The 14,327-nt window shown below is 34.0% G+C and overlaps 1 protein-coding gene across 1 annotated transcript in view; it reads left to right on the top strand.

Annotated features, from left to right (window-relative positions):
- FMN2 (formin 2) overlaps window positions 1-14,327 on the top strand; it is a 141,286-nt gene that overhangs the window by 66,496 nt on the left and 60,463 nt on the right. Inside the window, exon 9 of the mRNA XM_042811192.1 lies at window positions 11,655-11,716. Within this exon, the coding sequence (XP_042667126.1) occupies window positions 11,655-11,716 (62 nt within the window). The remainder of the gene's footprint in view (window positions 1-11,654; window positions 11,717-14,327) is intronic.

Consider the following 14,327-nt stretch of genomic DNA (forward strand, 5'->3'; position numbering starts at 1 on the left):
GAAAATTCAAATGGCTTTAGTTACTTAGATAATATAGGTTAATGCATTGAGTGCCTTTTGTAGTCTTGAAGACCTTAGTAGGCTAAATCTAGTGATGATACTGACATAAATACAGGTCATTGCCTCTCAGAAGACACCAGAGTTTTCTTAAATTGATGTATTTTGGTTTTCCACATATATTTTGATTTTGTTGCAATTGCAGTCCGTATTTCCTTGAATTTGTTAATACCAAATCTTGAGAAACACTTTGGAGCACAAAAGAAGATAGATACTTAAATAATCAGTGCTCATCCTTCTGCCCTCAGTTATCACATTACTGTGATTTGAATTAGTAAAGATATGTCATCTGTTTTCTACCTAGCCAAAAATCTTGTGCTATTTTCATAATCCTACCACACTTAGAACATGGACTAAATATCACAAGACCATAACGTCATTTTCTTAGCATCTGTAGCTAACAAGTATCATAACTTCAGAATATTTGGTGAAAGGCTTAACATCCGTTATGGCAATGAAGGCCATAGTGTTTGTGCAGGCTTCAGACAGAGCTGACATTGAAAATTCCAGGCTACATCTAAATTCCTTCCTGCTTTGCCAGAAATATGTATTTTTTACTTGTTCTAGAGAATAACATATTTTAGTAAGATACTACTATCTGGAAAATTGAAAGGAAAACCTGCTTTTGAAAGGTAACTACTGAAAAATTCAGTTCATAATTCTTGAACAACAACAAAAAAAATTCAACACGTGGTCACCACTATTGTCCTCACAGCAGTTGTAGCAAATGAAGGTTTGCCTGATTTCTGAATTCCTGAAAATTTCCATGTAGAATTTTCTAACTAGCTGTACTACTACAGACCTCTATATTATCGCACACAAACAGCTAACTAACCATAAGTGAGGGAAGCTTTGTTTCTGCATGTAAATGATTGCATATCCTTATGGCTAAATGAGCTTCCATTAATTTATGTTGTAAATCACTAAAGGTAGCAAAATTCTTTGCAGATTATGCAAAAAGGGGTTAGGTTTTGCTGACTTCAGAGAAAACAAATGGAGAACTTCAGAAGGAACTGGCAAAATGGCAAATAAACAGCTCAGCTCTGAACTTTCAGAATTTGAAAGAGTATTCTGAGCATTTAGTCTAGCTACAAAATAAGTCACAATATTGCCTGCTAATTTCTTGCTCAAGCCATTAGTCTGTAGAAATATGAATGTTTTAACAATATAAATGATCTTGAGTTCGAGCTGAAATTCTGACCCTTCAACCTTTTTCTTTCGTTGAAGTCACTGATAGTTTTGCCACTTACTTTGAGTCTAAGGTTTCATGCAAATAGTTTAAGTGATGGAGAAGGCAATGCATTTCATGAAACAATACTCAAAAGGTTAATTTCCTTCACTTTTAACACTTAAAATACTACTTACAAAGTGATGTTCTCAGATTAATTTGCAGATATCCATTTTTTCTCTTTTCTTTCTGGTCTGTGAAATTTTGAAGCCCATCTAGTTTAACATCTACCTCTTGTGCAAGAAATAATCATGTTGCAATTAAACGTAATTTCTTGACACCTCAGGTTATTCTTGGTTGCTGTCCACCAGTTAGACTTCTATTAAAAGTACTGTTTCGACTTCTAGTCCCTCACAGAGAAAAGCCTTAAGTTGATTATCGAGAGTGTAATCAAGGCAATTCTTTAGGTGAGTCTAAGTCTATTTAGGAAAGAACATCTATCTCATTTACAGTACGTGGACATCACTGAGGATTAATAACTGTTTTTAACATATTTCTTTTCACTGTTAGTAAAGATATATTTAATAGCAGCAAGCTAAGTGTGGAGATCTGTGGAAAGTTGAGATGCTCTCCTTTTTCATAGTGTTTCATGAGCTGTTAAATTTTCAGGTCTATACATTAGGCAGCTTTTAACCGATTTAGTGTTGACACTTAAGTGATTTAATGGAAATGTTCTAAATTGCTGCCCGTACACACCTGGATCTTTAATTGTATGCTGATTGTGGGTAAGCTGGGAGCAAACAAACAAAAAAACTAAAATTGTGTGTGAGCTGATGAATATAGGTAATACTTTTCTTGGACAAATCTATTTTTGGTATCCACCCAACAAATTATACCAAATATGAAAATGCTGTATGGTTACGCGTTACTCTTGTCTTTATTATAAGGGATGAATTGTGGTCAATTCATCTCAAATAAATGTACTGTCAAAAATTTAGAGTTTCAGTTGTGGGCTAGAAGCATGATTAAAGACTGGAATGTATATAATGCAGGGATTACGGATTATTCAAATTCACTTGGGGTCACAGAGTAACGCAATGTATTTCACAGATCCTATACAAAATGATGTCCTTCTTTTGATTATGATAATAAGAAATAAAAGATGCTTTTTATAGTTGGAATAATCTTAATCTAAATTAATTCTTGACTTTGCACTTATGTAAACCTAGGATTCATATTTTTCTATTAAACCTATTTGGATTATCCTGATCTTCCTCTGCATCTTGTGTTTTCTTTGCCTTGATCACATCAAATGAGCCTTCTGAAACATGAAAAAGTAAGCCTCTTTAGACTAGACTTCTCAACACATCATGGCTTTGTTTACCTTAAGCTACTCTTATACAAGGTAGAATTAAAAGTCAGCAAATTCAAATTACTAGAGAAAGAAATGACAACAAACAACTGAAACAAAATGTGATTACAAATGCGAAATACTTTGAATCCTGAAGTGTTTAAATTCTTTGTGTTCCAGAAAAATCTTGCTAGTTTCTTCCAACTGTACTCAGTAAGAGATGCTACCTTGTTCTATGAAGACTGACTAGCATATTTGCTTTGATAGTCTTGTTTACATCAGCACTAGTATCACTTTTATTGTATCACTGTAGAATTCACTGAAAAAATGCAACTGAAGTAGAGATCAAAAAGCAGTAGAGCATATATTTAAAAAAAAAAAAAAGTCAAATAATAACAAACTGGAACCCACATTTTATTTCACTTGACTCACAAATATGAAGCTGTAATTAATCTGTAGATGGATTAATAGACAAAGCTGCATGTTTTTACCGTTGATTTCTTTTGAGTATGATTTACCATTGATCTATTTTGTCGTTTGTTTTTATAATATATGTACTGTAAGTGCACATGGCCACGTAAACATCTCAAAGACATATTTCTCATATATCCTGTTCTGGTAGTCTCTCTGCTATGGTATAATCAATAGGTATGACAAATTTTAAGACAAATTTTAAATTTAGAACCTTGAAATTGAACAGTTATGGCATGATATACTACCTTAACTAGATAATTGAAAAATACAGTGCTACCTGTTGCTGAAGTAAAACACCAATTACTATTGTATTTTTATAACCATAAATTTATTTACTGTAAGAGAATTTCTCGTACGCAAATTATATCTATCTGTATTAATTTTATATAATCTCATTCATTAAACATTTTAACAGTAATTTTAAGGGAAGGTAATCTTTCTAGAAAACAGTAAAACCTTATTGTAATCATCAAGTACAATTAAAAAAAAAAAAAAAAAACCCTATTAAATTGATCTTATGTCATTTGCATTTGTGTACCATAGTAAGCCTTAAGTAGAGTTTTCGAGTCGTCATGGCTGTTCTTTCCAGTTCGTTGAAAATGCAGAATCCTGCCAGTCAGTCTTGCACTTCAAATTTACTCCCTGAAGACCAGACCCTGGCAGGTTTTTGAGACTGTTTGCTCTTCCATCCACTGTAATTTAAAATAAGCATAATCTAGTAAAATGCTAGTCTCTTCCCAGTCTTTCAATGTACTATGCCTCTGTTTTTTCACCTGCCTGATTTAAACAAATCTTATCTAAACAATTAAGATAAGCATTGAAGTGTAATCTCAATAGTCAAATCAGCAAACCTCTCAAAACCAGGGCTGAAATATAATCTCTCTAAATTAAACAGTCTACAATGGCAATCATGTTTGTATTTAAACATTTTATTCTGAAAGGATTACAGCATTGGTCTCCATTTTTTTTTTTTCCTGCCTAGACAAGAAGGCGACCTACTGAGTCAAACAAAATATATTTGTTCTCTAAGAACTGAGCGCACACGGTTTTTGTAAACAATCTGTATAGGTGTATAAAATCAGACTTCACATAGTCAGTAAATCTGTCCTTAATGTTATAGGCAACTGTTTGAAAAGTATGTAATGCAATTGTTTACAAAGTTATACTTAGTTAATGTATTTTGTTATATCTTGCTCCATATATGTTTATGTGTGTGTATATGTATAATCTATTGATACAATATTATTGCTATTGTAAAGCTAAGGATATACTTCTAAAAAATGAAGTGTATTTATAACAGAAGAATCAATGCAAAAAAAAAAAAAAAAAAACAAACAAACACCAAATACCTATGATTATTGTTTAGTGGAGACTTCTATGCCTGTTGCACCAAGTTTTACAAATGCGTATTCTTGGTTAATTCTCGTTTTATTATTTTCTAGAAATATTATATAAATAATTTCAAGTTCTTAATGTTCTTAAGTATTTTCAGTTCCTCAAAACCGTCTTGAAGCAGGAGCTCAGCTTAATCCATGTCTTCTGCCTGGAAACTTATATTCTGTATACAGTTCCAGCTTCATACATAAACTTTAGATTAAAGTGAATTACTACCACAGGAAAACTGTGTGCAAGCAGTTCAAAGTGCTTTTTCTTGACTCTTGATTCATGACTTGTGTACTTTGTTGAAGATCTAGCCTGCATTGTACTATGTGCACTTAATTTTCATCCTGAAAAGGTGAGAGTATTTGCTAAGTAAACATATCACAAAAATAACAAGAACAAGCAGGTAGGTGAGAAATTTTTTCATTTATGCTAACTACATCTAGTGTAGTGAATCATCCATTGTAAGCATCATCCTATCTGTTATCATCAGGGCTTCTCTTCAAATTTTGCAAGTCTGGGTGCTCTTGTATAAAAACTTTTCTTTCACTTTATTTCTGAGAATCTTTAAAAGTTTTACAGCCATTATTCTTGCTTGTTTTGCTGCAGCTCCCATGCTGTTTTATAAAACATTTTGTTTTATCACTGCATATTCCATGCTTATCTAAATGTAGTGTTTATTTCAGAGAGGCCGGTTTCATTTTCTGCGTTAGGAATTTTGTATTTTTTGTTATGAGATGAAGAAATAGTTGTCATGTTGCTGGAAGCATTACAGACAAAAACATGATGCTGTGCAGTATTACACCCATGTTTATGTGAACAATGTCTGTAAGCTTACATGGATGAAAATGGAGCAGAAGATAGCGCTTCTTGAAGCTGTGGTTTTACTATGTGAGCTGCTTGATAACTTAAATACATATTTTGCAATTCAGTTGATTTTAGTGTAATTTGAATTTAAATCTGAGTTTATTTGGGAAGTACCTTGATATTGCATTATACCATAACCTACATAGCAGAAAAGGAAGCTAATGCACTTTGATCTTCTAAGGCTCTCTTGGCTCTGTGTATGTTTATTTGTTTTTCTCCTATGGGAGCATTGAGAAGTGGTTGTTTTTGTTTTTCTACTTCTGAATCAGTTAATTCAGTTATTCCAGGGAACCTGCTGGAATTGTCTACATAGAAACTTTGATCTGTGTTTTGGTTGTATTTATGCATGTGGTGTTTTGCAGATTATTTCAAACACATTTGTCAGTGAAGGCTTCTATTCCATACTTACGCAATTATTTGCTCCTTGTTTTGTCGAAGATTTAATATTTTAGCACAGTCTGAATATTTCTGGGCTTGTGTTTCTTCCCTCAATGCATCAGAATTTTCCATTGCTTAAAGTTTGGCAAATATGTTGGTTTTCTGCTGGTGTTGCTTTTGACCATTTTAATTTTACTACCTTGGAGCAGCTTTTGTCTTTGATTAACTCTGAAATAATTATTCAAGGTACATGACACAGTATGACGCATTTAAGCAGCTTGCTATTCACACATGATGAACACTCAAAACATACTAGATTTATCCTTCCAAATATTCTTCTGGATATTCAAAATGAGTAAAAATTTCATCAAATCTTGAAAAATAAGTGTAAAAGTTATTCAGCCTTTTAAAATGTTCTCATCTTCTGCCTCAAAATAATGCATGGTTTTTTGGGAATCTGTTTGTATACAGTTCACAGTTTTTGTATATTGAAACCACAGAAACCAGTCTTCTGGCACAGGTTAATAGTAACATAGTCGATTTCTCCTATATGATTGGTTGATGCCTTTTCTGTTTCTTTCACTCCTCAGGAGCCTGAGATGTATATGATTTTATTTTTATTCATAAATACTATCTGAAATGTAGATTGGGGAAGGTATCTTAGGTATAACCTCTTGGTGTCTTGTGTTCTTGCGTCTTAGTCAGTAATGCTGGAACAGCTTTGAAACCCCCAAGTCAGTGCCCCATGCTGAATTGAGAAATGAGAAAACTATGGTATTCTACTATAAAACTGTTGTCCATCATTCAGTGATTAATTATCAGTTTCCCTCTGTAGTCTGTTGAAATGACTGTCCATTGCTGATGCTTGATAAAGGAGACTTGAAGTCTTGGGAATACTCTTAGCAAAAGGGAGCGGATGAGATAGCAAAGTAGTAACCATGTTCAGGAGGAAAACAGGGAGAGAGGTGTCTTGGAGAGATACTAATAGTTTCTTGGGTTTTTGGGTTTTTTTTTTTTGAGAGTCAGGGAGAAGGTAGCTGTGATGGAAAACAGCATGAAAACTTGGAATACTTCTTCCAGAAGCACAGAACTGAGCACACAGGGTTGTTTCAGCATTCCTTGTGCAAGTTTGAGTCGATTTTATGTCAGCTAGCAGTCCTCTTTGAGGAGATTAGCTATAATCTATTATCGGTAAAGTAGGATTTGGAATTTCTCAGTCAGTTTTGGAGGGACAGCAAAGCTTAAGTGCATTTGACAAGGACAGAGAAGAGAATGGTGTAAATCCTACCCTGAGGAAAGGAAAGACACAGAACCAAGGATTGGACTGAGTAATGGGCCACTCACAGTCAGTCATAAATGAGATTGTGCTGTTGAGAGTTTTATGACTTAAGCTGCATCCAAAATACTCTACTGATTAATCTTTTTCTGAAATTCTTCTTAGTAGGAAATTTTGAATGTTGGCCTTTTCATTTTAGAATGATTTTCCAGATTAACAGTGAAGGATTTCCAAGTACTAGCTTGTTGTAGGAAGCAATCTTTTCTCTTACAGTTGGCGATATTTTTGGTGTATTTAAATTCTAGATTAGCTATGTCTGTATCAGATGTCACATTTCTTTAATTGATAGCTGTTAGTTCACGTATTCTTAGATGAACGGGGGCTGTTCTGTAAGTAATGCCTGCTATTTTATTAATTTTGCCCATTATGTCAGAGACAGATGATAACGGTACAACAACAGAGATTGAACCTTCCCTCTGATATTCTGTTTCATTTTATTGCTGTGCAACAGATGGCAGCAGAAGGGCAGTCAGACAAAATGGTGTCTGACATGGAAATGAGTAGAAAGTAAATATTTGTAATTGAATTCTTCTGTGCAGGAGAAAATGGCACCCGCTGACATTAATCAATAATTGCTGAATGTTTATAGAGGCTGTACAGTGGAGGTTAGCTCAGTGAGGCATTTCAGCAGCAGCAACAACAGTGTGGAAAACAAGCCACATTCCAGGTGGTCATGCAGATATTTACGAGCTCATTGTGTAGAAGCCTGTTCATCAGTGACAAAAATGCATATAGCTAATGGTGGTGACTGTTGAATAAACAATGTTTTGTAGCTGGAAAGGTTTTCCCAACAGTCAATGTTATTGTGTTCTTTTGTATCTGTTGTGGTTTCTGTGGAAATAAACAGAAGGCATTACTTTTAGAGCAATCTACATACAAATAATCAATGTTAACAATCTATTTATAACAACAATAGCAACAACAAATATCACAGATACGTTCTTTTGTAGTTTCCTTGAGAATATACTCTGCATCCTCCAAATTCCTACTGGTGTTTTCTCGTGTATTACTTCTGCCAACTATAATAATGAAGAAACTTCGATTTTCATTAGAAGCTTAATTATATACTCTGTTCCCCTGAAGGATTGTGATGATTCATTGTGTTTGGTTTTCTTAGGTGTGTCTTTATTCTAAAATAGATTTGTGTGTACACACACACACACACACACACACGTGGGAGAAAGTCCTTCTGTTCTCTGAGTTCAAGCATGCCTCTAAATGTAGCCATGTTCTTTACACTAATCACACTTTCTTTAGCTGCGATATTATCTTCCTGCTAGGTGAAGTGTCCTGTAAAGCTGGATTTGCAAATTAACTGATATTACTAGGAATAGTAAATCTTTGTCCTTTTGCATAAATTTGATTATCCTGTCAGTTTGAAACTAGTATCAAAGTTGTTGTTGATGTTGTTAATTTGTGTAAAGGGTGCAGTTGAAACTTTTCTATTCTGCTATATTTCCATGTTCTTCTGCAGTTGCATAAAAAATCATTTCTGTCCCAAAGATACTAGTTGAAATTTCAGTGAACGTTGTTAGACCAATGAGTTTGTCAGGGAAGTTCAGAACAAGAGGGGGGAAAAAAAAAAAAAAAGGTCCCTCTGGATGGAAATACTTTAGTTTTGGCTAGAAATAATTTGAAATGTTTTTTCTTCTCCTCTGCCCTTTAGATTGTTGAGCAACACTTTATGATTGCTCTTCAATGGATTTGTTTTTAGTGGGAGGGTTTTTTTATAAACATCTGTTGAATAATGCTTGTTTTTTTTAATAAAGTTGTTGGTTTGTAGTTCCTTTTATTTTTTTTTGCATATCTGAACATATTTTGTTCAAATGTAATTGTATGTGTATGTATTCATATCCAGTTTCAATCTATATAATGATATATTGAGTAATTTTATAGTATTAGTACTTGAAACTGAGGTTGGTTTTATTGACAGCGGTGACAATAAAAATAGACAATACAAATACAAGAGTAATAACAAAACTACTAAATCTTAAAAGTAAAAACAAAATGTATGAGTTTTTGACTAAAAGAAAACTGTTGCTGCAAGTGTAATAGCCAATTGATATTTTTTACTGCTGAAGAGCATAGCTGACAAACTGGATGACATGCTGGCTGTTAAAGATAATTTCGTAGTTCTCAAGACAAGGGAAACGGCAGTGTCAAATGCAAAACAAACAGAAGAGTTGTCTTCCACAATAGTAACGTGGGTGGAAATACCTATTGACTGCAAGATTTATAAACTTTTCTCCAGATGTTTGCATCCATGTGTACTAGAACTATAGCATTATTCAGAAGATTTTGAAGGGAAATTAGCATAAATTTATGCTTTCCTGTATTTTCCTACTTTACTTAGTCGCTATGTTTGGAATCCTTTTGTCATATATTTAAGTCTGTAGTTATGCTGATTGTGGAGAGGGGACAAAAGATATGTTTACATAGTTAATTTGGCTGCATGAGAACATTATTGCTTTTATCAGTTCAGATTGTCTAGATAACATAATTAAATGTGCAACAGCGGTCATTTCTTTGCCGGATATGTTCCATATTACTGTGCTGCAATATCACCAAGAAACAGAATTTAATCTCCTGATTTCCAAAGAGGAAAAAAAAATTAAAAGTTCCGTGGTGAATGTTAGCAACTCCCCGTGGGATCTTTGAGTGCTATTTAGAAATGTATACAACTTTGTATAGAAACACCTTTGTTGGTGGGTGTTTTTTTTTTTTTTTTTTTTTTTTTAAGGGGAAACACATGTACTGTGGTATAATTTCTCCAAATCCTTGTTTCAGACAGATTTGTTTTAAGTGGCTCCCTGAAGTATGTACATTCTTCTGCATACCTGTTTTGTTGAAAGTACACAGACCTGGCACCGCTTTGTTTGCCAGGCGTTCTCTTATCTCATGCAAGCATTCAAACAAAAGTGTTCTATTGCTCCCTAAGTAATCTAAGGGTGATCTTAACATTGAGCAAAAGTCAGAACAGGGACTTATGTAATATTTCTTACTGCAGGAGTAGACAGTCTCTGGAAAGAAGTGTGATGGGGGTATAGAGCAGGCAGAAGACAGCCAGTAAGACAGAATAAATAGCTGTTCATATAGGAAAAAAAGTGTTAAGTTTTAAAATGCTGAAATGTAGGGATAATAAAAACTGAGTTTCAAAATATATTCTATTTTTAGTATAGCTCTTTTTATATGTGCTTTCAAATATGTTTTCTTAAAGAGAAGCTCTAAAACTAATCTAGATCCAGTTTTTATTTGCATATGTCTTCTGTTCTACAAGGCAAGTTTGGTTTACTTGAAAGCACACAGATACTCCTATTGAGCAAAATGGATTATCAAATACTTTTGAGAGAGCATATTCATTTGTTATTATCTTTAAAATACTTTGTGGTAAGGGAAAAGTGTTTTTTTGTATTATTTCTGAAAGTATAAATTTTTCTATTTTTTTTTTTTATTTCAGTCTTGTGTACATACAGAGTACCCTGCTTAGCACTTAGAAGATCAACACTTCTTTGTTTGTAATATTCTTTTACTGTAACTAAAACTATGCATCAGGCCTGGAAAGGGGTAATATGAGTCCCAGACTCAGAGTGGTACACATAAAAGCTTTAAAGCAATCGGAACAAATGAAGTTGAATGATATTATTGGTAGTCTTTAGGTGTTTACGCAGAATTTCTCTATGACATAGACTGAAAGGACAGTAACTACCCCTGTGCAAGGTTGCTCTCACAGATCAAAGGTACGATATCTAGATTAATGCTATTAATCTAGAAATGTACATATTGTACGAGTGCATACACATACATATATTTATGTATATGAACATCTTATCACAAAAAATTAAAATTAATGAAGGCCGAAATGAGGGAAGGAATTACTGTAGTGTGATTAAAGAAAGTATTACCATTTCAACAAAATTGGAATGAGGAAAGCTAGATTTGTCTTATAGGCAAATTGTCATAAAAATTGTTACATAAAACATATAAAAGACTAAAACCTTCTTAATTTTTTTTTAAATTTTACTGTTTTTGTTCAAGAGTAGTTAGATGGAAATCACTCTCTCTGTATTCACTGAACCAGCTTTTTGACGCTGAGAAAACACGATACGTGTGTGGCGCCAGAATTGGTTGGGAACAGGAAAGGCATATTTTGTATCTGTACTAAACCTGTCGACTTACTGCATAGAAGACTTGACCCTTGTCAGGTGTCTTGAAGTTAACTGGCTGACTTATGGATTAATCAGTTTAAGAGTGAAGCCAACCAGTGACAGGAATGAGCTTTGTTGTGTGAGTGTGTGTGTGGCTGTGGTGCAGATTTACAAATTTTTATAATGCTTTCAGTCGGACCGTGAAAGTCTGATGTAAAGCTTATCTCTGATCTCTGGCTATGGCCATACTCGTGGGATCGTGTGTATGTGTTTGGGGGCAGGGAGATGAATTCTTTAACACTTGACACCTGGCTCTACCAGGTTTCTAGCCCATAGTGTTAGGAATAGCACTATTAAAGGCATTAATATAGTTAAAACCGTTAAGCTGTATGGCCAGTAGGTCATAAAAACTATTGCTGGATATTGTGCTTAGGTTTTCTTTCACAGCTGGATTATCATCTTGACAACTAATTCTTTTTTATTTTGTCTTTTTTATAGCTGTTGTGAACTTAGACAACTCTGTGGTTGACCTAGAGACCCTTCAAGCCCTCTATGAGAATGTGAGTAACTAGAGGAAGTCCATACAATGTAGGAATACATTGGTCCATATGAAAGTATTTGGGTTTTACATCAATAGTCGTAAAGTGTCCAATTTTGAATTGACTGCTGTGATGAGCAATTCAGCTGCATTGATTGTCTGTGCATTTTTTTACTGAGCACGCATTTTGTTGTGGCTAATGTAATTCCTATGTGAGAAATCAACTGTATTCCTTTTTGTTTGTTTTTGGGTAGGGCAGTCAGTAGGCATCAGACCTTGCACTTTGGACCTTTGGTTTATCCCAGTTACCTCAGTAATACAGCTATGCTATTCAATAACAATTCTTTTTAATAAGAACAATCATTTCAATTGTAAAACTGCAGTTTTAATTATTTTGGAGGAAAACCCTAAATAATGAGAATTTCAAATCTTTGAAAGGAAAAGGCTTATTCTGGGTTAATAAACTGCCAGAGGCTTCATAAATGTCTGGTGCTTATCATCACAGCGTGTTTGACTAGTAGGTATGCAAAATCAGGGATTCAGAATGTAGTCAGGCATGATCTAAAACTTTCTAAAGCCAGTCACGTGCAAAACTGAAAGAAGTGGATTTTAGAAGTACATTACTGCTTTCAGCTGAGGCGAGTGAATATTATTCTTTTCTTGGAGCACACTGCCTGAGTACATAGAGGTCTGGCTAGGAAATTCCAGAAAAAAAGAGAAGTTGTTTTCTATTTACACTCTGAAACACAATGCTGTGAGAAACAGAAGTGAGTTGAAAGCCAATGTATTTTACTAGACTTTTCATTTCCCTCACATTGTAATTTTAATAATGCATTCATTAATTTAGCACCTTTCCCTTTTTGTCTTTTCTGGACTACCTTTATATAGCATATCTTACAATTATTTATTGATTTCTGAAATTTCTTATTTGGGATGTGAAAAGAGAGGCAGTAATCTCCAGTCCTCTTTGCAGAGAGGATATTGGGTAGCACAGTTTGTGATTATCTAACTAGAACTTGAAAGCACTACTTCTCTCATTTCACTTCTGAAGGATTAACTCCCTTCAACACTGCTCAGGAAGGTAATGACCAAATGGAAATCTATCCTTACCACCCCCGAAGTCTTTATATTTTAAACATTTGTCCCCCTCTGCCACAGTCATTTCAGAATGAATGCTGCTCTGATGACCAGTTTATAAAAAACTTCATTCTTTTGTTGCATTACACTTCTTAAAAAAATTATCCTTTTGCATTGCTGATTATAAATTGTGCTAACAAGGTATTTTTCAAATGCCTTACTAGTCTCATCTGTATTGATCTGTGTAAGAAATATGTATTTCTTAATTCTAGTATGATGGATCAAGTGCAAGTTTGCTGTCTCCCAAAACATCAAATGATGCTGTTCTAGTTTTTTTCATTATTACTGTCATTAATTACAGAGAATGTCTAGGAAGTGTTGTCAAGATTAAGGAAAACATATGTTAATCTGAGGGTAGACTCAGAAAGTTTAAACAGCTATAATGTGTTTTCTAACTTTGGGCGTAAGATATATCAGTTCAACTGTATCACTGAATTTATTGGACTTAAGAAAGCAGGCAAAAGAAAAAAATCCAATTATTTTCAATTATTTTCCTCTGAGCTGAATTTTGTTGCTGGATCCTCTGTTTAGTAGACCTGAAGTGGGCTCAAAAGAAGGCTGTTGAGGTTCTTGTTTTGTAGTCATTGTTCCTTATTGTTTTTGTCTTCAGTTTTAGATCATACTTACCAGACCGTATATTTCTTTTCCTTTATAGCTTCCTTAATTATAATAATACTGTTCAAATATAATAGTGAGCAATAGTTGGTAGGAGAGAGCATGGCATGCTCAGCTGCTCCCTTATTTCTCAGCCTCATTCTTTGTTGTGGGTGGGGATAACTTTGCCTAACTGCATTACACTGTGTTCATTAACTACACTTTTAATTCTTAAGGTTTATTTGTTGAGTTGGGATTTCTTGCTGCGTATTTAAATATCGCTATACCAATTCTCAGCCTATTTGATCTCTCTGGAACATATGGGAACTCTTGTTTTACAGTCTTTCCTCAGAATGTAGTCGAGTGTTTTTCTGATTGCATATGTCTGGCATAGTGCTTTCCCTTCTTAAATGATTACTTAAACGTGAATGGAGTTTGGGCACTCTCCAAGCCTAAACACACCCAAATTTCAAAAGCTACAGTCTCAAGGATTTAATTCCTGTTTACTGAAGAACTGAAGTCTTCTTTAACCACAAAGTTACTGTAAACATATTACTACTTTTTAATGAACAAACCCGCACCCCACCAGTGACCTAAGATCCGTATTTATTTAATAATATTAACTGGTAGCTAGTGAGAAAGACTTTGGTACTGCAGTACTATACGATGCAGTTTCATAGTTGCATATGGCTGTGTAGTTTTCTCTACAAACTATGTTTAATACATAGTTGATGTCAACATGTGTTTAGACAACTTAAATATAGACAGAATATGCAGAACAGTTGCTTTAATGTGATTTTTTTTTTCACAGATATTACCACCAGAATACCCCAATGTCCTCATTTTCTCTGCTTTATCACTTAAAAAAAAAAAAAAAAAAAAAAAAAAAAAAAAAAAAAAAA

The sequence above is a fragment of the Centrocercus urophasianus genome, unplaced genomic scaffold (assembly GCF_019232065.1).
Source record: "Centrocercus urophasianus isolate 14NV4802_14NV808 unplaced genomic scaffold, USGS_Curo_1.0 seq_10, whole genome shotgun sequence".
NCBI lineage: Eukaryota > Metazoa > Chordata > Aves > Galliformes > Phasianidae > Centrocercus > Centrocercus urophasianus.